The 23,354-nt window shown below is 58.5% G+C and overlaps 1 protein-coding gene across 1 annotated transcript; it reads right to left on the bottom strand.

Moving 5' to 3' along the window:
- Window positions 1-6,463: 6,463 nt before the first annotated feature.
- PPRC1 (PPARG related coactivator 1) lies at window positions 6,464-19,985 on the bottom strand. Its single transcript, XM_048311315.1, has 15 exons — window positions 19,929-19,985; window positions 19,607-19,885; window positions 15,713-15,856; window positions 15,415-15,567; window positions 14,970-15,086; window positions 11,852-14,594; window positions 11,380-11,433; window positions 10,954-11,014; window positions 10,529-10,614; window positions 9,565-10,363; window positions 7,941-8,114; window positions 7,710-7,773; window positions 7,386-7,507; window positions 7,101-7,252; window positions 6,464-6,799 (listed from the first exon to the last, which is right to left on the bottom strand). The coding sequence occupies exons 1-15, from the start codon at window positions 19,983-19,985 to the stop codon at window positions 6,696-6,698; spliced, it is 5,109 nt and encodes a 1,702-aa protein (XP_048167272.1). The 3' UTR covers window positions 6,464-6,695.
- Between the last annotated feature and the right edge of the window lie 3,369 nt (window positions 19,986-23,354).

Below are 23,354 nucleotides of genomic sequence, written 5' to 3'. Positions count from 1 at the left end.
TTTTGAGGTTAAACTGGAAGCACCATGTCCTTTATCTCCCTCATCCTTTCCCAGTACAAGTTTTTTCTCCTTCTCAGATTTTGTGACAGCCTGTGCTACTGATTTTGTAGGCTTCTCCCCAAGTTTTGCCATTTGCTGTGGCCACATCAGGCAAGCCAGACTGTTGGCATACTAGAAAGGTGCTGAGCCAGAGGATAGTGCATCCCAGCATGTGTTGGAACACTTGGCGCAGGCAGAGTGTGCCACCTGGAACAAAGCCGCAGAGATAAGCAGGAGTGGAGGCTGGCTGGCAGCACCTGGTCGGTAGGAGGAGAGCAGGAAGTCGTGAAGCACTGCTAGCAAATCAGGTCATTGTAAGGACATAAAAGGGAATGACATGGATAAGATACGTCCTGAGGAGGTGTGTGAAAGGGTGGTAGAAAGGACCCTGCACAGTTATTCTCAGGGGCTGGCTACACACACACCAGATGTAGCCTTGAGAATAAACTGTGCTGTCTTCAAGGCTACAAGACGAATAAAGAGTAGGAATTGTGCAATTATAGGAGTCTTTAATTTCACAGTGAATGCCAGGCAGTAAACAGTGCCAGAATAGCAGTGCTCAGATATCCTCTGACAAGACAGAAAGCAGATTTCTGTATCGATTCAGTGTAACGTAAAACACAACATCATTTCAGACCTGGCTTCCGTGAATGGTGAGCCTACTCCATCAGTCAGGGAACAGACCTGCCGGGAGGAGCAGACACCAAATGCAGAGCTGCAAGGAGAGAGGTGAGGGGAGAGGAGAAATGAACCAGCTGCAATCAAACCTCAAAAGTGAGTTTAACTCTGTTACAGTAAAGGTGATGAGGGGAACACGGAGAGTGAGGAGATGCCTAAGGAAACAGGAACAGCACAATAGAAATAATCCTTTAGATGAGGCTGCCAGTTTCTTAGACTAAAGCACTCAGTTCAGAGTTAAGGATGATGCGCTACAAACCAGGAGAAACTGCTGCTAAAGGTGAAGATCAATCCCAAGGTTGGAGAGGAGATACAAGAGAAACTGTCCAGGCTGCATTAGACACAAGCATGACCAGGCTGCAGGACAGATATTAACCACATATTCTGAGAATAAATTCAGGCTAGTAAATCCATTGGCAATTTCAGAAGAGCCAAGTGCAAGCTCCCAAAATGCAGAGGCAGCAGAGGGTTGGGAGGTACTGCAATTGCTGAGAGTAGTAGTTCCTCATAGGGGAAGAAGGGGACCTTGACCTTGTCAAGGGATGAGGGAAGTAAGGTGAAATTTAATGGCAGAAAGGGCAGATTAAACACTTGGGGACTAGCAGCAAGGACATTTGCTATAAACTGATGAAATGAAGGCTACAAAGGAATAAAAAGACCTTACTGCACTGAAGGATGAATATGAAGCAGCAGCGTGATGCTTCTGTGAAAAAGGAATGGCACTATGCTAGGATGCATCAGACAAGTTATTTTTAGCAGAGACAGAAACATTATTGCCATTGCGCAAGGCATTGTGAGACTTCCTCCAAAATATACTTGCCGTTCTACATCCAGGAAGGATAAATTTCCACTGCACAGAGAAAAACTATTTGGATGCTGAGACAAACAAGCACAAGGTGACTAAGAGTTTGGTTTGTTCTGGCCAGACAGGTGCTGAAAAGGGACAGATGTATTTCTGAAGAACCACTGAAAGAAAATTGTAAATAAAAAATGCTAAGAAAATATGTAAAATGTACAATAATGGCAAAAAATATTTAACAAGTTTAGATGGTGAATTAGAGAGTTTATACCCCTGTCAGGATTGATGTTCTGGACCAGCCTTCCAAGAAAGGTAATGAGGCAGAAAAACCTGGATCAATTTAACACTCAGTTTGATAGAATTCCCTCCATTAATTCGTAAGTGAAGGAGCCCTGGAAATGGGCAGCTCAGCCTGGGATACAGATCCTGGAGTCAGCAGTGCTAAGGTTCTTTGGAGGAGGTGTTGCTTTACCCCAGGCTTCCAGGTTTCTGCTGGTCATTGTGATGATGAAGAATAACCAATTTCCCTCTTAATTTGCTTCTAAAGGTACCGAGTTTTTCCTTCCTTTGGGAAACTAAAGGCAAGCTCTAGGTCTCATGCATTGGTGCTCCTAGCATTACAGTCCCAGAGGTCTGCTCACACATGGGGCTTAACGCTCTTGCCAGATTAGGGTCAGGAGGGAATTTTCCTGGATTGACAGAAAAATTGTGGTTGCAGTTTTTGTGTGGTTTTGATTGAGGCCTTTTTGTTTTGTTTTTCTTTGCTTTGGGTTTTTACTTCCCCAAGTTCACATCTATTTTCTAGATCCTATGTAATTTTTTTTCATGAATTCTCTGCCATCGCCAAGCTGCAGACCAATGGTTCCTTAATCTCCCTGCCTGCTTCCTGTAGCATGTTACAGCTGCAGGTTTTTTCTAAGAGGAGTCTGAAAGCACTTGCAGCACCTGTTTTGTGGGGTGAGTGGAGCAGGTGTCCAGACTAGAGGCACCAACAGGATATTCACTGCATGCTTACTCCCAGCTGCAGATGCTGGACTACAGGGTGATGCTGGAGGACTGCCCCAGTGCGAACACAAACACAGTAACTGCAGCAGCGGCTCTAAGAGGGAACAGGGGCATTAACCCTGGCTCTCAGCTGTACAAACACAGATTTAAAGGACACACAACCACTGGCTGGCCTCCAGGGCTTACTTGCAGGCAGGCAGGGATTTGGGATGAGGGGTGTGTAAGAGAGCAGAGTAGGTGTGGTGAGAGTGAGGGAGCCCCAAACCTGCAGATGCTGCATGCCAAAGTGGCATGAGCACCTCTCCCAGCTCTCTGGGGCTCCTCTGAGCCTGCCTGCAGCAATCCCAGCACCAGACTGCCATGGTCACTCTCAGCAGGCACCCTGGAGCTGGGTACCCCTGTGAGGCTCCTGGTGGAGAGAGCCCAAATTGGGGAGGCACAGATATGCCACAGCAGCAACCTCTGCTTTGGGTCAGGAGCTCTGAGCCCTTGGGTGTGTTGAGTAAGTCTGAATCTCAAGGACTGGTGGTCCCAGAGACTGGAATGGGTGTCAACAGCAAGGACCATAACCAGGTTCCTGCCTGGCACCTCTGCCCACTGGGGTCCCTGTCAGCTTTCAGGATGAGTATGCTGAACATCTTAAGTGTGAATATCCTAAGCGTGGGAAAGCACACCCACCTCACAGCAATGTGGGTGCTCCGCACCTGGCAGCACCCAGCTCGTAGTCCCAGAATAACCTTTCCTGAGGATAAGGGACTCTGCTGTTGCCGAGGAAATGTTGAGCTCTGCAAAGCAACGAGCACAAGGGCTGTGCAGCCTTCAGCCCCAGGCAGAGGTGTGCAAGGAGTGCTGCTGTCAGACTCTCCTCCTGCCCCACTGCCTTCTGCATATGGGGTCCAAACTAGTTTATGCACAGAGCACAAGCCCCTCATCTTGCAGGTTTTACCCACTATGAAAGACCAATCTGGATGCCCTTCTAGCTGCTTTCTAGCTTGGAGATCATGTTCAGAACATACTAATGCACGAGAGAATGAAAAGGGAAAGGGAGAAGGAAGGTATGAAATCAGCATCAATCCGTTAGATATTTGTTCCAGAAGAAGACTGTAGATAGCAGGGCCTGGTGCAGGAAGGGACAACTGCTGGAGATTGGAGTCTGTAGCAGGAACAGAAGGGGAAAGGCTGAGAGTGCCTTGAAGAGAAACAGAGTGAAAACCCCAGCTCTGCTTAGTGACCTCTTGGAAAACACCCTCTGTGTGTTTCCCAGCCATGGGCTGCTGGACCTAGGGGCAGAGCCACTCACACAGGCAGCACAGGATGCTGCTACTTGAGGGAGGAAGGTCGGCTGTCCTATGGTGAAGCGAATTTGTTTCCAAGAGAACTGGGGTTCCTACAAAGCCTCAGTTTTGCTCCTCACCTCTGGCTTGCCTGACAGGGTGAGCCATGTGCTCCAAATGCTGCTCCTTGCCACTGTCCCCAATTCTCTCCAGACAGCTCCCGCCAGCAGCCATGCTTCCAGAGAGCCAGCTCTGCACTGCTTTCCACACTCCTGCCTCCTCTTTGCAACAGTGCCTTTGCCACTGACTGGGTGGCAGGAAAACGGCTTTCTGCAACTCTCACACCCTTGACAACAAACCTTAAATCAATAACCAAGAACACAGGGACAGGTTATTGCTAACGGAAACCATTAAACTATAACACAGGAGGATAAAGCCAACCTCTAACACTCAGAAGATTTATAGGGCACAACAGCAGGGTGTTAATTCTTTTGGCAACACAAATGCTTTCACACCCCCTGCCTTTCCTCACCCGCAGGAGCAGTGGGAGGAGAGGGGACCATGTGCAGCCCAGCTGTAGGAACACAAGGACACAGCCTTGTTCACACAACAATCAGCAGCACACATATTTGGGGTGACGCCATGCTCACTGGGCTGGCCAAATGCACACACCTAAGGTGCATGGAATAGCATATGCTGTGAGGTTCCTGGGGTTGCTGACAGCAGACATCCCATGCCCAGCTCCACCTTGCCTGTAACGCTCCCCACTCCTGCCTGCCTCTTCAGCTGCACCACAGTTTCGAGGAAAGGCTGTAAAGAAACTTTCAGATCACCTAAAGTGTTTGTAGAAACCACCCCAGCTCTAAGGCATGCAAACCCTTCCTCAGGCCTGAATCACCCAACAGCTTGAGAGTATTTTCGCAGCTGGTTTAACAGACATTCTCCTTGTAACACTTGCTTGGATCCACATGACCTCAGTACTGCTGTGGCAGCTCTGAGACCAGGGAGATGCTGGTCAGCACCACCATCGATCCAGCAGTTCTGGGCAGGAGAGGGGCTGCAGGTGTGCTGCAGCCACAGGGCTTTGCATGAACTCACAGAAAGGGACGCACATCCTCCCCACAAGACCCCACTGGGCTCTGGCTGTCACCCCCTCCTTCGATGTCCCTGGAAGAACTGCATTACTGATTAACAGCCCCCTGCCTGCCTCCCCCTATCCTGCTCACACCCTTGCCTGCAGCTGCCTCCTTGGACTCTCCCTTGTGCAAATTCCAAGGCCAGGCAGGAGACAACAGGGTGGAAGCTCATTCAGGGCCCACCTGCAGGCAGCCTCACTGCAGGCAGGAGCAGGAGCACCTCTCTCCATCTAGGGGAGCAATGAGGGAAGAGATGGGCTCCAGCCACAGTGCCAGACCATAAGATTGCTGCAAAGCACCCAGGCACAGCCACAAAGGGCTCAGAGCCTTGAACATGATCCAAATGGCAACATCAGCATCAGCCTGGCTGAACCCCCCCCAGGTTTATTGCCCCTATTCCCCTCCCTGCTCTCACACTATTGGAGTAGGTGCTGCCTTCATCAAGGAAGGGATCTGAAGGGACTTTGACCACCCCCCTCCCACCCCAAACACCATGAGGAACCATGGGAGTGGCATGGGGGTCCATCCCCTGCCCATCGCTTCTCTCCACACCCTCCCAGCTCTGCACTGCCCAGTTAGGCAGCTGCAAGCTTCCCTAACTCAGGGTGTGTCAAGAGGGGGCTCAAATGGGCACCACTGCACCCTGTCCCAGTCCTGAAGCCAGGGCACTTGGTGCCAGCTTGGGGTTCCCAGTTAGCACTGCCACCTGCAAGAGACCAGCTCCACCTGCAAGGGACTCCCAAGCTTGTCCCAGCCAAGAAGCAGTCCAAGGCAGGGCTTTTCTCTGACTGCCAGCACAAGAGCAGGGTGCAGGAAAGATGCTTGGCAGCAGTCCCAAGCATACTCCCTTGGAGGCTGCCTGTGATCGCTCTTCTCCTCCATGAGCTGCAATGCACTGAGGGGGCCTAGAAAGGCATCATCCATCCCTCCCTGCCACTGTCCATCATTTCCTGCCAAGCACCATCACACACACAGCTGTAACCTCTCTACAGTCACACAAACACCTCTCCCTCAGGGGAAATCCAGAGATGAGATGTCACTCCTCTCCTTCTGGCAAGCCAGAGCAAAGCCAAGGAGCAGGCTCGAAAGGGACAGGCAGACAGGGCAGTTGGCTCGGAGCAAGTGGAGCCCTGCCCGAGTTCTGGCCAAGGGCTACAGTCTGTTCCCAGCCCACTGACGGGAGCAGCGGTGGAGGATCTTGCACTGCCCCCCCGTGGCCATCGCGGGAGGTGCAGGTGACCCCCAAAACGGCTGGGAGCCTTGGGGTGCCAAGCCCTGCAGCCAAAAGAGCCCAAGAGACGGTCAGAGAGGTCCTCAGAGAGGCATTCACCCCGTGCCAGGCCACTGTGGGCTGCCACAGTGACAGTGATACACTTGGTGACCTCAATCCTGCCCCCCTCTTGTGCCCAGTCCACAACCTGTGCAGTATTTCATAGGGCCATATCACTGCAGAGTCCCTGGAGTCCTGAGAGGGGGACAGCCTGAACCCACACCTGGGAATAGCCCACGCAAAGGAGGAGACAAGGCAGTGCTGCTGTTTGGGCATCCGCATTTATTATATGTCTGGGGCAAGCCCAGGGCTGCCACTTGCCTGGACCGCTCCAGATGAAGGCCAACGACCCGTCCTCCTTAAATATTGGTTATAAAACAAATTTCTTTTTTTCCTTTTTCTTTTTATTAAAAACCTCATCTCTCTCTCCATACTTTTTTTGCCTTTTGTATTTGAGTATAAAAGTGGGGGCGGGTGCTCCGCCTTGCCTGTCGCTACCTCCGCAGGCTGCGCTGTGCCTGCCGCAGCAGAGTGTCGAAGTCCAGGGAGTCAAACTTGCTCTTGACAGGAGCTGGGTCGAAATCCTCCCGGTTTGAATCTGGAAGAGATGGGGAGAGGCTGTGTTGAGCCCATGGAAACACTGGCACAGTTCTGGCCATTCCCACAGCAAATTTCTTATCTTATTTCACATGCCAGCCTCTAGATCCAGAGTTGGGCCAGCCTCCAACACAGTGCTGGAGAGACAGGGAGCCCCCATTCAACCTCCCTTCAGGGCAGGACCGTTCCTGGATGTGGCTCTGCTGTCAACCCTGACTGACCCCAAGGATGGGGACTCCTACTCCTCTGGAAAGAAGGACCCAGGGTGCCAATCCCCCAACTTTGGAGACTGTGCAACTCACCCAAGTCAGCATAGTTTCTCCTGCAGAACTGCCTGCGGCCACCAAAGCACAGGTCGAAGGGCTGCTCATCTGGGCGCCGCAGCTTGTGTCCACTCTCGATGGCAGCAAAGGCTTCCTCAGCATAGCGGTAGGTGACAAAGCCATAGTTATCCCTGACACCGGAGGAGATCAGCAGCAACAGTTACGTTTGACCCCCCTTGGTCTGCACCATCCCCTTGAGTAATGGGAAAAGGGCAAAGGAGTCATCCCTGGGAATGGACTGACCCATCTCCCCACTGCACTTACCCCTCGGAGCGGAAATGCAGGGTACACTCCTCAATGTCCCCAAACACAGAGAAGCGGTGCCGCAGCTCCGACCGTGTCATTCTGCTGGGGATCTTGCCGATGAACACAACTCGCCGCTCCTCCTGCAGGCAGGGATGCCCTAGCCATGAGCAGGACCTCTCGGACATAGCACCCCCCTGCATGGCCACCCACCACACTGTGCCCCAGCCAGGGCCTCCCAGCAATGCTCCTGGCAAGGCTACGCCCCCATGGCTTTCTCAAGTGACAAAGGGGCTGTGGACCCCCAAATTTCCAGCCCTAGATTGCCAGCCCTCCATCACTCACTATTGCACGTTCCTTCTGGAGGATCCTCTGCCTTTGGTAGTGGTCCTGTGCATCATAACTGTATCTGTCAGGGCAGAAACCAGGCACATGAGCTACGGAATCATGGGGGTGTCAGAAGATTGATTCCAAACACAAGGAATATCTTGAAGGAATGGGTCCATCCCTCCTCCACAGGAGGCTGGGAGATGGGTTGAGGAGAGCTCACACCCCCTGCAGGGTGGCCACACTCACCTTCTCCACCTGTTACTCCTCCTGTGGGGTGAGGGGGAGCGGGACTGGCTGCGAGACGTGGACCTGGACGAGTAGGAGGATGTTGATGATGAGGATGAGGACCTGTCCCGGGACCTGCCACATGACCCACAGCTGGAGCGAGAGGAGGAGCTGTGGGAACATCTTGAGCGGTACCTGGGGGAAGGAGAGATACAGCTGAGCCCTCCCTTTGTCCAGCATCATGAGGCTCCAAAGGAGAAAAAGACCTCCATCATCCCCATGGTATCCAGCATCCCACTCAGACAGGACCCATCCCCAGGATGGGAAAGCCTCTGCCCAAGATTGCCAGGGCAGTAACAACACTACAGAAATGTTGCTCCACTTGGCTCCCAATGCCACAGAGAAAAGAGAGCAGGCTCACAGGAGGCACAGCTTCTGAAGAGCAAGAAATAGTCATGGGGGAACTGTGAAGCACAGGGCTGTGCCTGGGAGGGCCCAGGAAGGGCCAGGACTTCTGTGCTGAGCCCCACACGATGCACAGGACAACAATGGAGCCATCGCATCCATGTCGTGCTCAACAGCTGTGTGAACGGAGACTGCAAGAGCTTCTCCAGCAGGGCCAGGGAAAGCTCAAGGACAGCAGGACCGGAACACCTCTGGGATTAAGCTGTGCTGCCTCCAGCCAGAAGCCCAGTCCCTCTCCAGACATGCTGGCCATAGGTGGTCCCTGCCATGGGCAAACCCCGGCCTGGCAGGGCATGCTGCCTGGCTCTGCTACGTATTCTCCTGGAGGACTGCAAGTCAGGATGGCACAGTACATGGGGACATTATCCAGCACAAGACCAGCTGATTTGCCAGACACGTTGCTTGACAGTCCCAAAGCTGCACATCCATGGAACATGGCATTTATATACCTGCTCTTTCCAGCTCCAGCCTCTGCATTTACTGGCCATCTATGGAGGAGTCCTGGTTGGACAGGCCCCTCATGCCCAGGGACATCACCAGAACTGGCTGAACACCAGGAGAATGACAGAAAGAGAAACCCTTCACCAGCTCCAGTGCCTCCCAGCCCAGCTGGGACAGGTTGCACATCACTCAGATGCACAAGGACTCTGAAAGAAATGCATCCCACAGAGACCAAGGTGTCCCACTTTCCTACACAGCCACCTCCATAAGGAGAACAGGGAGCCTCCAAGGCTGCCAAGGCAGACAGGTTTTTCCCTGCTTGCCTCCAGCAGCTCCCTCAAGAACTCCACTGTGGCTCCTCTCATTTGAGCACCAAGGGCTGCAGCAGCCCCACAGCACAAATATGAACACCTGCCATAATACCCCAGAAAAAGCGTCCAAAAGCAAAGATGCAGCCAAGGACTTGTAGCACGGACTGGGTGTTCCAGAAGGAGTATGGAAGCCTGGCTCAGTCATGGCTTTGCAGGCACACCAGCCCAGATGTGGGCTTCAGCCAGACACGGCTGGGCAGGGTGTTGCTGCAGCTCCCCCAGCCTCTGTGAGTCAAGCATCTCTTCAGAAGGGCCACAAGGACAAAAAGAACAAATCCAGCCATCTAGTAGAACCATAAAGATGTGTCTGTGCACCTGACCACCCACTGGACAACTGCCCCAAGAGCAAGCAACAATCCACTGCTTACCTTCGCCACCGCTTGGGGGGTGGAGAGAGCGACCGTGACCGGGATCGGGAGGACGAGGATGAAGACGAAGACGAGGACTCGCTAGCTCCATCCGAACTGGAGCTGAAAGAACGGCTGGCGCGGCTCCGGCCAACCCTCCAGCTGTCAGTGGAGGGGCTGGGTGAGTCCTGGGGTCTCCGGTAGCAGCGCAGGGACCTCTTGGCAGCAGCATGGCTGGGCTGGGCACTGGGAGTCCGCACCTCCTGATCCCGGCAGGGGGATGCAGCTGGAGACAGGAGCACTGAGGTGGGGGGACTGCTACACCCAGTGGTGGCCTTGTTGGGGATGGTAGTCCGATAATCCAGGGGAGCTAGGCAGGCCATCCCCACGGGCTCCTGGCTGTGCCCCATGGTGGTGTTAGGGGCTGGTGGGATGGGCTCAGGTTGGTTCAGCGTCCGTTTGGTTAAGGAGGAGATGGGTTTGATAGTGATGTCTCGGTGGTGTTTGACATTCCAGCGGGAGCCACCCTTGGCAGGAGGCTGCGTCCCAGGGATACTGCTGCTCTCAGGCTGTGGTGTACCCAGGATGCAGTAGTCATGGTCTCCCGAGCAGACGTGGCTGGGGGCTGTGCCAGCAGGGGCTGGTACCATGCTCTTCACCTGGATCTTGTTTGAGGGCAGTGGCTTGGCTTTCATCAGCTTGGTTGTCTTCTGGGTCCCTTCCTGGGGCATGGACCCAGGTGACTTGGTCTTGGCCAGCAGTGAAACAGCAGGCAAAGGCTTCCAGAGCTGGTGAGGAGGTGTCGCTGGGGGCGTGAGGCCTGAGAGAACACCAGAATGCTTACAAGAGCAGCCCTTTGCTGCAACCCACCCAGCTGGGGCTCCCTCATGTTCTGGCCCCCCTCACTCCCCAGGGTGCCCCCTAGACACACAACAGCCCTGCCAGGACCTGGCGACTCCCCTGCCTCGCCCTAAGTATTCATTACCTGCCACATTGGCCAGCTCAGAGGCCTGCAGGCCATCCAGGGGCTTCCTGTCCTGCTGGGTTGGTGCATCTTGCTGGGTCTCGGGCCTGAGAATGGGAAAGGAGCCTTGTCAAACACAGCAGGCAAAGCCCAGCCCCTCTCCCCACACCTGGGGCACCCACTCAATCTGCCCCACTGGCCAGTTCACGAGGACAGAAGATCCAAGAGAGCTGCAAGGATAAAACTTGCACAGCCCAATCATGCCCATCCCAGTTTTTCCCCCCTCAATGCCAGCTCTGTCACAGTCCAGTGACAAACTCAGCCCCTCCTGGGCCAACAGACACAGCCCCAGCACATTTCAAACCCTGCCAGGACTGAAAGCTGCCCTGTGCCCTTGCTCTGCTGGGCTCCACGCTGGGCACCGCTGCCAAGGTCTTGGTACTCACCCAGAGCTCCCCATCAGCTGCCTTTTCTCAGGGGGCTGTACAGGAGTTTCCTCCTTCTTGGCTGAAAAGAGAACAGGTAGGTGAGAGTGGCAACAAGTGGGGGCCACAGAGCACCCCAGGAACAGCTCGGAAGCGGTTTCACAGCACCTGAAACCCCGCTCCCTGAAGATAGGAGCTGCACATCCCTTTTCCTTCACAGATACTTCCACCACCCCCTTGGTTGCCCTGAGGACCCCCAGGCGTTTCCAGAGGCCAAGGAGATGAAGGCAGAGACGGGACAAAACACCTGGGCAGGGTAACACGAGCCCACAGACAGCAGCATCTCAGCCCTCCCACTACCACCCTGCCACAGGGAGCATGGACAGCCCAGGGAGGCCAGCATGGCATGGAGGGAGCCCTGCAGGGGATGGCAGGCCAGATCCGCACCTTCAGACTTCTCAAACTGCTCCAGCAGGCTGGACAGGTCAGTGGCTTCAATCCCTGGGCCAGGGAGAAAGCACAGCAAGTCAGATCAGCTAGAATTCTCCCAGCACCACAGCGATGCACCCCCGCCCCATTCTCCCCCTGCATCAGCCTCCCTGGATGGTGGGGCAAGCACTGGGGAGGAGAAGCAGTGACAGAGCTTGCAGCAGCTCTGTGCCTCCCGCAGCAGGGACAGGAGCACCCAGCTCTGCAGTCCCAGAAGGGAGTAGTTTCAGGACAGCTAGCCCAGACCATCCATTGGAGGCAACATCCTAGCAGAGTACTGGGAAGAGACTGCAAGCCTGTGGGCATAGCTTTGCCACCCTCGCCCCCAAAAAGTGCCAGGAAACTGGTCCTGCTATCCAGGTTGCCAGCAGCACCGCAGCCTTGCTGGCTGGTGACACTCAACCCGGCATCCTGCAGCCCTCCCACTCACCGATCTCGCTGATGAAGGCTTGCACGATGTCCTTGCTGCTGTCGCTGCGCTGGGCTGGGCTGAGGAGCGGCTGGTGCCTCCATGGCTGCACAGTGGGTGCCTTGGTGGGAAGGCTGCTCTCTCGACCTGCTTTCAGTGGTGGTGCCACAGCCTGGGAGGTGGATTTTTGGCCAGGCGACTCCTGCCCAGCAGCTGCCTTGGGCTCCAGCAGGGCTTTCTCCACTGCCTCCTTGCCTGGCCCTGCAGCCTTCTCCATGGCGTGGGTGTCAGGGGACTCCACAACAGGGGCAGGAGACACCTCTGCTGGACAGCAGATGGCAGCTGGGGGGGCCTTTGGGACCTGGTTGGGAGTTGCAGCCTGGGGCTCCTCCAGAGGCTGGGTGGGGACAGCCTGGGGGACTGGCACTGCAGGAGGGACTCTGCTGGGCTGGGCAGTGGCAGCTGAGGGGGCTGGCAGGGGCTGGGTTGGGGCTGGAGTCAGAGGGGCCTTGGGGAGAGAGCTCTCTCCTGCCAGCCGTGCCTGCCTCCTGGGGTCTGACACCCTGCCAGTCGCTGGCCTGGCCGGGCCACCTGCAGCCCCCGTGTCGCTGGCCGGGGTAGTGGGCAACTGGACAGGGAAGGCTGGTGGCTCTGGGCAGCTGAACAGAGGGGTGGCAGGAGGCTGCCCAGGCAGAAGGGCTGTGCCAGGGTGGCTGCCAGCTGGGAAGGCAGTCGTGACCTGCACTGCTGCTCCGGAGTCCCTGTACGCAAGGGAAGGCACCGGAGGTGGCATGGGGATTCCTGGCCAGTAGGATGGTGGTGCCCACCCAACTGGGGCATAGGGGCCACCTGGGCCAAACAGAGGCGGGGGTGGCACAGGTGGAGGGGGCCAGGCCATGGCTGGAGGTGGGAGGCCAGGCACCACGTGAAAAGTACTGGAGGAGCTGGCACTGGGTGGTGGAGGCAAACCATGGCAGCCCATGGGCTGCGGGGTGAAGCAGGGCCAGGAAGGCACTGGTGGGTAAAGGGCATAAGCACCGGCAGAGGCTGGCGGCATCCCGGTGGGGGCCACCCCAGCAGCTGGGGGCACGTTGGGTGCTACAAAAGGCATTGGCGTTGATGGGGGTGGTGGAGCCATAGTGGGTGCTGGGGCTGAAGTCAGAGCAGTGGGAGCTTTGCCAGCAGGAGGAGGGACAGCAGCAGGGCTGGTGGGTTTGTCTGGTCCCTTCTGAGCACCATCTGCCTCAGTGGCAGAGCGCATGGGTGACACCAGGCAGGGGATCTCTGCCAGCTCTGTCGGAGGCTCAGGGACACTGGGCCACTTGCTGGCCACTTCCTTCTTGCCTTCCTGGCTACCACCCATGTTGGGCTGACGGTGCAGCATGCGGATGCGGTACTCCCGTAGGCTTAGGGCCTTGGGTTTGGCTTCCTTAGGCAGGCCCTCACTCGGCTCTGCTGCTGGCAGGCTCTGGGCAGGCTCCAGCCCCACACCTTGCTCTGGGGGCTGAGAGGCAGCCTCCGAGACCCCACTGCTCTGTTCAGCAGATGGCTGTGCATCTTCCTGGCTCTCAGTCTGGTATGTCAGGCTGGGACATGCAGCTGCTGGCTGCCCCTCCATGCTTGGTGCAGTCTTCTCCAGGGGCACCAGAGTCTTGTTCTTCTCCAGGGCCACATTCACCATTTCTGGTGCTGGCTCCTTCTGCAGCTCCTGCTTCACCTTCTTGGGCAGGAAGGCCCCTGCTGTGCTCCGAGGCCTGCCCCGGGGTCGCGGTGCCCGCTCAGCATGCAGCTCCATCTGCCCCTCCTTCCGGGCTCGTTCCAGCTGCTGTGCCAGGAAGTCTGAGACCTGAACAGAGGGACACGCTGCCCGCTGCCGGCTGATGGCTGGCTGGACAAGGGGCTGTCCAGAGCCAGTGGAACGGAGCCAGTGGGCTACACAATCCCTGCCAGGCCTGGCCTGCTTGCTTTGGTCCTCCTCTGCTTTCTTTTTCCGACTCTTCCTTGCTCTCTCACGGCCCCGTCCCTTCTCAGAGCATTCACGTTTTCCACCTGCTGGGGCCTCTGTGCTGTGCCAGGAGCTGCTGTTGGGATGTGAGGCTCCACGTGCTGCTGTCTCCGGTGGGGAGGTGCCCTCTGGGGTACTGCATGAAGGCTCCTTCCCAGGCAGTTTCTCCTCCTCCTCCTCTTCCACCCCATTTTCCTGGGTTGGAGCTCCTGGCAGGTCCCCTTGATCTTCTGGGATTGACTCTCTAGTACTCTCTTCTGCTGCCAGGAGCTGGGGCTCCAGGTCATGGGAGCTGGGAGTGAAGGGCTGCAGGACCACAGGGATCTCCACACTCTCTCCCTCGCCAGGCACAATTTCCAGCAAGACAGGACTGCTCAGAAGTTCCTTGGCTACAGGCTCAGTGTCAGGGTCCAGGCACACAGTGAAGGTGGGCAGGCAGTAGGGGTGCATGGACTTCACGAGCTCACTCAGGGACACATCACCTGTGTTGATGATGCAGGGGTCTTCATGCTCCTCCAGCACTGCCCCAGCCTTGCTCACACAGAAATCCACAGCCTCCATGCTGCTGTCTAGCTCCAGGCTCAAGGTTGCCTCCTCCTCTTCTTCCTCCCCATCACTGCGCTGAGGCAGGGGCTGCTCTCGGGCTCGGTGCCGGCCCACCTTCCGCTCCACCCTCGGGGTGCTGCAGACTTGCTTCTTTGGCAGCATTGGGTCCTCCAGGCCATGAGCAGCACGGTCCCAGGCCAGTTCTGTGTCAGTCTGGGAAGGGGGACCACAGCAAACATCAGTTCTTGGGCTTTTACCAGCGCCCCCCCAGGACAGCCAACTGTGGGTCTACTGCAACTCTACAGCAAAGCCCCATGGCAGACAAAAAGCTGGGACACATTTGACCTGCCCAGTAAGACACAACAGAGCTGGAAACCCGACACTCCTATGGGAGCATCCCCAGTCCCTGGCACCCACCACCTCAGGAAGACCCTGCTCCCACTGCTACTGGTGCCTTGCAAAAGCATCTCTTCCTGGAAAGGATGCCTGTGCCAGGAGGGAAGGCTGGGGCTGGGGGCTGCAGCAGGGACAGTTATCCCAGCACCACCCCAACACTGCTGCCTCAGCTTCCCCTGCTCAGCTGCTCACCTTCCCAACCACAGAGACACTGCTGCTGCTGCTGAGAGGCCTGAGAGTCTTAGGCTGTTCCAGGGTAGGGCTCTCGCACTCCAGCAACGGGCGGGATAAGGTGAGAAACTTCTGAAACTGGAAAGATGGACAGAAAATGAGACAGTGGCAGGTCCATGCTGCTGGAGGGGACAGGCCATGCCCAGCCCCACAGTGCCCACGCGCTTCACCCCACAGAGCCCAAGAGGAAACAGCTCTGTTTCACCCACAACACACACAGCTCCCATTGGGGACATGCTTCTCCCCAAAGCCTCTGGCACATCTTTGGCTCTACATAAAGACCCAAGGCGAAGGCATGGCCCCCCCAGAGCCCTTCTCTCACATTGGAACCATCATGAGAGTACATCTCAGAGTACTGGGGACCAGGGTCCTACTATTTCAGGGCTGGATCTGCCCCCCAACTCACCGAGGGATTCTCCCGCTCACGAGGCGAGGTCAGCAGCTCGGCATCCATGATGGTGTCAAAGGGGGACAGGGTCTCATCATCCGTGCTGTCCAGGATCTCTGTGATGGCAGTCAGCAGGGACAGCTCGTTCTGTGCATCCAGGCAGGCCCTGCTCTGCTGCAAGGGTAGGGACATTCTCAGAGGGCAATGGGATACAACCACAAGACCTGGACATGGAGGACGCTGCCACCACTCCCACCCATGCCACCACCAGGGCCAGCCCGGCCGCCACATCCTGCATCTGTGTGTGAGCTCCCACCTCGCTCAGAGAAAGATCCTCAATGATGGAGATCACAGAGGAGTCGAGATAGTTCTGCATTGTCCCCAGGATCTCTTCAGCTTCTAAGATGGTTTCTGCATCCAACGATGTTAAATTCAGGTCATCCTCCTCAATGGAAAAGCACTGTCGAGGAGCGTGGGGAGCCAGGTTAACACTTTGCACAGCCCCACTACCAGCACTGATCTCCTTGCAGTACACACGTGCTCCCAACAACCTGCACTACAGATAGTGGCTGGGCACCCCCAGCACCCCAAACATGCAGGGGAAGCAGGTGGGACACAGCTGCAGATCAGAAGGTGGCACAGGGGACCTTCCCCCTTGCTTTCAGGAGAGTCCACTGCACAAAGACTTGTGCTGCTTTCATCCCGAGACCCTTCTGATTACCCAGGATGCCTCCACACCAAAAATTTCTGCCTGATTCACTCTGCATGACTGGGAAAGATGAATGGATAAAACCCCCAGGCTCTGCCCAACACCACACACTGGTCATGCAGGACAGGGAGGGGACAGGCAGGCTCCCACCACCTCATGGACTGTCACGCGCTCCTCCAATTCCAGTTGTTGGCGCTTCAGATAAGCCCAAAACCATTACGAAATTCATAACAAAAGTGCAGGAGTCAGCAACAGGGGTGCAGCCAGCTGCCACTGCCAGAGTCCTACCCCAATACCTCTGCTGCAGGCTACAAGGGGACATGGTCTGTGCTTGCAATCCAGGACCAAACCAGCTTTGTTACTCTTCCTCCTTCAAATTCCCAACCCCACATCCTTTCCAGTCCTCCAGCCACCTCCAGGGATGCTTGGGTAATTCTGAATAACTTCAAGAAAGTATTTGGACCGCACTCCAGGGTGCCACACAATTGTGCTGCAGGATGTCCAGATGCTGGGCGAGGCAGCTGAGCAGAGCTGCAGGACATACAGAGCAGAGCAGCAGCACAGACGTGTTACCGGCACGAGACAGGATGTGAATTCCTGTTTGTAGATGGGCTTAGGCAGAGAGATAATGGAGACTGGGAAGATAAGGCCACCAAGGACAGAGCCCTGGGAGAGTACACCTCCCTCCCAAAGCTAGCTGGGAGCAGCCTGTGACCCATCTTCCTGCCCTTGGAGCAGCACCAGCACTGTGAGAATACAGCTGAACCTTGGGGGATGCACATCTGATGCAGCTCATGTTTCACGTAGGTACCACAGCTTGCATGAGCCTATGCCCATGCAGAACAAAATGTACCTTGTCCCTATAGAGAACCTGCTAATAATTTGAAATCCTCTTCTAGCAAGCAGTAAACTGAACCAGAGAGACAGCAGGAATTTCATTAAATAGGTGTTTCTAAAATACGACAGCACCAAAGCCACATGCCCAAACCCCTGGTCCCTGGGGCTCTTCAGAGACTTGCTCCGGTAAGACAGAGCAGGCACCTCTGGCCACAGCACAGCCAGGAGCCCTGTGCAACCTTAGAACACAGGCACCCCAAGACCAGGCTGGGAATCAAAGCCGGAACACCCACAGCAATGCCCCGAAGCTACTCATCCCAAATTGCCCTGGTCTGTGACATGGGAGCCCTAAAGACCAGGAGTCTGCAGTGCTTTGGGGCTCAGCAGGCAGCTTGGCAGCCCAGACCAGCCTCTCCCAGGGCCCTCTACCTGGAAGTGGAGCCCACCAGTGACACCAGGACACCACTCCACCCCACCATGCAGATCAGGCTATGGAGCAGTTTTAGAGCAGTTTTACCACTCAGCATCTCCAGTCCCCTCCCTCGCCAGTGCTGGCTGTCGGTCAGAGCACAGCGCAGAGCCTGCTGGCAGCCCTCTAGGCGCAGCCTGGCTGTGATTCCCGGCCAATCCTCATGCAGATACTGGGAGAACATCCAGGCTCACACACCCAGCCCCGGCGTGCAACCCTGAGTCAGCGGTGACCGGCAGGCAGAAGCACCCGGGCCACCGGAGCAGCCAGCAGGATGGAGCATCAGCAGCCCAAGGACGCGGGGATCATCTGACCCCTGCCTGGTGATGGCAAAGGGATCCGGGGGACACCCCGGGGCTGCATAGCCCTGCCCATCTAGCCACAGGGCTGGCTCTCCCCAAGGAAAGCATGTAATAAGAGGTTTCCAGCTGTAGTCCAGCTGAGGGAGGGAAGTAAAACCCTTCCACTCAAATGGCCTCTTCCTGCGGCTCCTGCCCGAAGCCCGGGAGGGAGGGAGGGCAATCTCGCATGCCTTCCTCGACTCCCTTGACTCAGCGCCTTGCAACAAGGAGTCCCACAGCCGTGAGTCACCGGCCTGGGCTGTGACTCCCTTTGATCCACCTGGGGACAGGCACCTCCTGCAGCCCTCATCGCTTGAGCATCGCTTGGCTTGTGCGTCGGGGCGGGGGTACAAACCAGCCCAGCCTGCTCCTGTGTCCCTGCCCGCTCTCCTCCCTGCCAGAGACCCCTGTCACTCCTCACCCGGAGGAGAGGGGGAAACCCCCGTGCCTTTCACAGCTCCCTGTGTTTGCTTCACAGCAGCGCAGCGGGGAAGAGGGTCACGGGAACGTTCAAGGACAGGCTTCAGCTCTGGCCACGCTGTGCCCAAGCAACCAGCACTGCCGGGGAGAAGGGAGGATGCCCACAGCCTCAGAGTGGGCTTTGGCACGCGAGGTGCTGGGATTGCAGCTAACTGCTTGCAATGGACACAGTCTAAGCGTGGCCACTAGCTCTTGCGGCACCCACCCGGCGCAGGGTACACCACTGCGCTCGCTGCTCTGGTCCCCGGAAGGGACAACGGAGGCCCCCGCAGGCCGCTGGTGACACGTGTGCCCGGCGTGCTGCGGCTACGCCCCGAGCACAGGGCGGCCATGGTCTCCGGCTGACTGCCAAGGCCGCTCTTACAGCGCCGGAGCTGCCGGCAAGAGCGCGGGGTGATCCCGGGAAGCCGGGGGGCTCTGCCCGGTCAGCGCGGCACAGCCAGATGATGCTCCGTGGATTCCTCTGCTGCTTTCGGAAAACATCAGCCGGGAACACACCTCTCTTCCCCCATATGCAGCCCACTCTGCTCGCGTCGGGGAGGGGCGAGACGGGGTCGGCATCCTCCAGCCCGGGCTCGGGATGGCGGGGGGGGGTGTTCTCCCCTGCAGCCCCTCGGCCACACAGGAGGACCCTGGCGGAGGCAGAAGCCTAAGGCTTCCCACAAAAAATCCCGACAAACGCACAGCGCAGGTGCCCCCGAGTCCCCTCCTGGGGTGCTGCATCCCCACGCTCCCCGTCCAGACAGCAGCGCACTCGCACCCAGCCCAGCCCCGGCAGGGCCCACTGAGGCCGGTGACAGCGGCAGCGCCGCTCCCCACACCTGCCCCGGCGCGGGAGCTTCTTGCTACGGGATAAGCCCCGGGTACGGCTCGGGGAACCTCCCCTGGCCCGGCGCGGGCCACATTCTGCACCCAAAGCTCCTGCCGCCGAAACCGGCGGGTGTCGGTGTCCCAAACCGCGCCAGCCCAAGCTCCCCACGGCCGCAGGTGGCAGAGGGCGGCGCCGGGATGGAGGGACCGTGGGGGAATGACTCGGGCGGCATCCCTCTGCCCCTCACTACCCAAGGCCAGGGTGTCTCCCGCAGGGGGCACCAAGCCACCCGTCCCGCCGAGTGCCGTGGCGGCCCCCCCGCCCCAGAATCTCCGCGCCCACACCCCACCCCGGCGGGAGAGATCTGGGCACCCCATTCCCCCCACCCACAAGAAAGGGCGCCCCACTCCGGGTGCAGCGGGGTCGTCGCCGGCCCGTGCTGCGCCCCCCGCCCGCCGCCGGCGCGGCGGGCCCGCTCCCGGCACACGTGGTGCTGCCGCCGCGGGAGCCGCCCCGGCCTCCACGTGTCACGGCGCGGACCGCCGCGCCCCACCGCCCCTTACCTGCAGGGGGCTGCCGGCGCGGAAAGGCGCCTCGCGCAGGGCTCCGCCGCTCGCCAGGCCCCGCGGAGCGGCCGCGGCGGCAGCGCCACCGGCCCCAGCCCCGTTGGCGGCGGGCACCGCTCCGCCCCGCCGCGCCGCCATCTTGGCGCCTCCGCTCCCAGCGCGGCCACTGCCAGGCGCGCCACGTGACCGCTGCCCGTCCCACACTACAGCTCCCGGCGGCCCCCGCACCGCCCCGCCCGCGCGCGGCACGCCGGGACCGCACCCTTTCGCCGCCGGCTGCGCGCCAAGAGGCAGGCACCGGCCTGAGGGGGCGCCCCGCCCCGGGAGCGCGGGCAGCCATCTTGAGGGCGGGCACACCCTCGGGCTTCGCCGCCATCGTTGTAGCGGGCGGGGACGAGGAGGGTCGGTCCCGCCCCGCGGTGAGCGGGGCGGCGCAGGCGGGACTGGCGGGAAGCGCCCCCTGGGGGCGGGGCAGACGCGCGTTTTCCCGCGGCGCCGCGGGCCCGCCCCGCTGATCCTGGTGCACACGTGTGCGCGGCCGACCCGCGTGTTCCCGCGATTCCCGGAAAGCAGAGGCAGAGCTGCTGTGGGCGCAGCGGCTCGCGGTCCCCCGGCCGTGAGCCTTCTCTGTGCCTGTGAGGTGCCTGTGCAGTACTGTAATGGTGCTCCATTCAGCTCAACCTCGGGTGGGGCTAGTGGAGGTGGCACGCACACGTGGTGGGCACAGGCGGGATGAAAAAAACTATCGGGTGTGAAAGAAGGGATGGGCACTGTGAGCTGCCGTGCAGCCTTCTGGCTCAGCGATGAGGCAGGATACCCAAGTCACTGCTTGTGCCTAGGCTTGTGCTGCTCTCCGAAGCTGGCACACAGAAAATCACCTGGAGAATGTGAGGGAGCCAAAATCGGTTCAGTGGACACAGCTGCTGTCCAGCCTGGCTCCTCAGGAAGGCAAGGGATGCTAGTGTATGCAGGCGCTTGGCCTGGCTCTGTTTGGTACCCCCTGTTCAGGAAGTCCAGGATCTCTTTGAGTGCCGTCACTTCCTGTGGCTCTTCTGGCTTCCAGATGGGACAGCAGGATCATCTCATGGGGTTCAGGGATTTGCTTACAGCAGCACAGGTGCAGTGTGGACATGTCGTTGGAGCTCTGCAGATTTGCCTGGGGGGAGCTAATTGTCTTGGCCTCTACATCAGTCCCTGGGGCACAGACCTGCCCAGGCCAGATTCCCTTGGGAATCCACAGGATAGAGCTGCTTTTCTCAGCCTTGTGTGCCTGGTCATTGAGCTGAGCTATGTTTGACACATGCAGCCTCATCCTGCTGTTCTCCTTCCTTCCATCCCTGGCACAAGGGATCAAATGTGATCGCTCGTCCCATGTCACCTCCTGCCACCTCCTGTGGCTCCTCCCTAGCCACAAACTGGCTCTCTGTCCAGGGGAGCTGCTCCCCTCCACCTCCTCGTCCAATGAACCCATAGCACCTCTCACCAAAATGCCGTCCAAGCAGCATGCAGGCTGCTGTGTCCTTCTCCAGGGCCAGGGATGCATGGCTGAGTGCTGCAGAGCACATGTGTTGCCATGAGGGGATGTGAGCACACCGCTGGGTGTGGGAGATTTTGCTGGATTTAACAGGCTCCTCAGGCCAGTACCTGCCCCTGGCACTGCAGAGGAAGCAGGGGAGGCTGGGCAAGTGCTCCAGGCTCTCTGCAGCGCAGGTGTGGTTGCCCCTCTGGACACTTTGCTTCCCCTGAACTCAACACATCTAAAGCAAGGAACAAGTCACTTTTGAAATGCCCATGTCTCTCTCCACTGGCCTGAGGAGAAGCTGTCCATAACCTGGCACCCAGAGACCTGCTGACAAGGATGTGGAACAATGTTCCCCTTGGAGCCTTGCAGCTTTCCTCCTCCTGCTCCACACCCTCCTCTCCTGTCATGTCCTCTCCCTGAGGCATATCCAGGGCATGCAGTGACCTGCCTAATCCCTCTGTGCCTGTGTGGGGCAGGACCCTGTGGCACAACAAAGCTGATCTCTTACAAAGCAAGCCTAGCCTGGTGTGCATCCTGCAAAGTGGGACCATACTCCTTGCACATAGGGTCCCTGGGGTGTGACCATAGGGAATCCCACCTGCAAGTACCTCCCTCCCCCAGTACAATCCTCAGCAGGGATGCTCTCTTGGCACAGGGCAACATCAGGCATTTCTGCTGGTTTACAAGGAAAAACAAACAACATCCAGAAAGGAAAATGCGCATTCTACATCCCTGGCTCCCCTCCCTTCCCTCTCTGTGTTGTGACCACTCCCTGGCCAGGCACAGCCTGATGCTGCTCAGGGCCATCCAGTTTCAGCCTGTGCAGCACCCAGGGTGGGCAGCTTGCTCAGGGCTAATAGGCACAGCCTGCAAAGGAGAGCTCAAAAACTCGTGTGATGCTTAAAGGACACTCCACTCAATGAAGAGTAATGTGAGTTCCACCCAGGCAGGAGCAAATGGGCTGGAGTTGGCCCTTCAGAGAGAAGAAAGAGCTTTGGCTCCCCAGGGCAGTTTGCTCAGCCCAGGACTGAGCTGCTCCCACCGTGGAGCTGGGGCTGCATTTTGGCAGGGCAGTAGAGGGACAGTGCTTGCCTTTGCAGACTGGGCTCTGGCCCCACAGCCGGTGTGCAGGATCCTGCAGAGCTGCATGGGGCTGGGGCAGGATCCCTGGTGAGGTCCTCTTGGGCACGTGCCCCCAGGGAGACCCTGTCCCTATGGGACTCTGCTCCTTCTGCCCTGGCATCTCTCCGACCCCAGGCCTCACCCGGGATGCTGTCACATCCCTGCCTGGCACAGCGTGCAGCACAGACCCGAGCAGCTTCCAGCCTCCTGTCTGGCAGCCTCTGCCATCCCCGCACAAGGCACAGCAAATGTTGGCTACGATGTCCCTGATTGTGCAAAGCGCTGCTGCGAACCCCCTTCCTTCCTGCCCCCCGGTCCTCTCTGGCCCTTTCCCTTCCACCCACAACCTCCACAGCGCCGTGTCCTCCCCGTGCCCCGGGGCTGGGAGACTGGCAAGGTCCCAAAAAGCACAAGCCTTGAGCAGGCTCTTCCATGCGGAACAGCCGTGGCGTCCTCTACTCGTCCCCACGGCCTTCCCAGGTGGAAATCCCAACGAGCCGCCCTGAGACACTCGGGGCTCAGCCATGAGCCGGGTCCCTGAGCACTCGTCCCTCCAGTCGGGTTTCTCTCAAGGCCCTGGGAAGAGCAGCCCCGTCGGGGGTCCGGGATGGAAGTCTCAGCACTGCGCCGCCCCCGGGAGCCCACGCAGTCCTGAGGACCCTCACCCACCCATGGGGGTCTGGGGACAGCGCTACCCCTCCTCCGACGGCTGCGAACCCCAGGGGGCAGCGCCGAGAGCCTCCTCGGAGCGGAGGGGGTACCCCTTTCCCCTTCGCTTCATTTTCTCCCTCACGGATCCTCCTCCCCCCCCACCAGAACCCCCCCGCCCCTCACGGTGACTGCGGGGGGGGGGCGCGTGCGCGCGTGCGGCGGCGACGAGCCAGGGGGAGGGGGGGGCGCGCACGCACGCAACACGCACGCGCTCGCGGCGGGGGGGAAACGGGACGCCCCGCGCACGCGCAGAGGCACCCCCACCCGCCCGCCGCCGGCGCAGCCGCCCCCGCTCCCGCTCCACCGCCGCGGCCCCCGCCCCGACCGCCCCCGCCGCTGCTGCTCCTGCTGCCGTTGCCGCCGCTGCTCCGCCGGTTCGCGGCGCGCCCG

This window comes from Corvus hawaiiensis, chromosome 8 (assembly GCF_020740725.1).
Source record: "Corvus hawaiiensis isolate bCorHaw1 chromosome 8, bCorHaw1.pri.cur, whole genome shotgun sequence".
NCBI lineage: Eukaryota > Metazoa > Chordata > Aves > Passeriformes > Corvidae > Corvus > Corvus hawaiiensis.
This window is presented reverse-complemented; position numbering and strand designations above follow the sequence as displayed.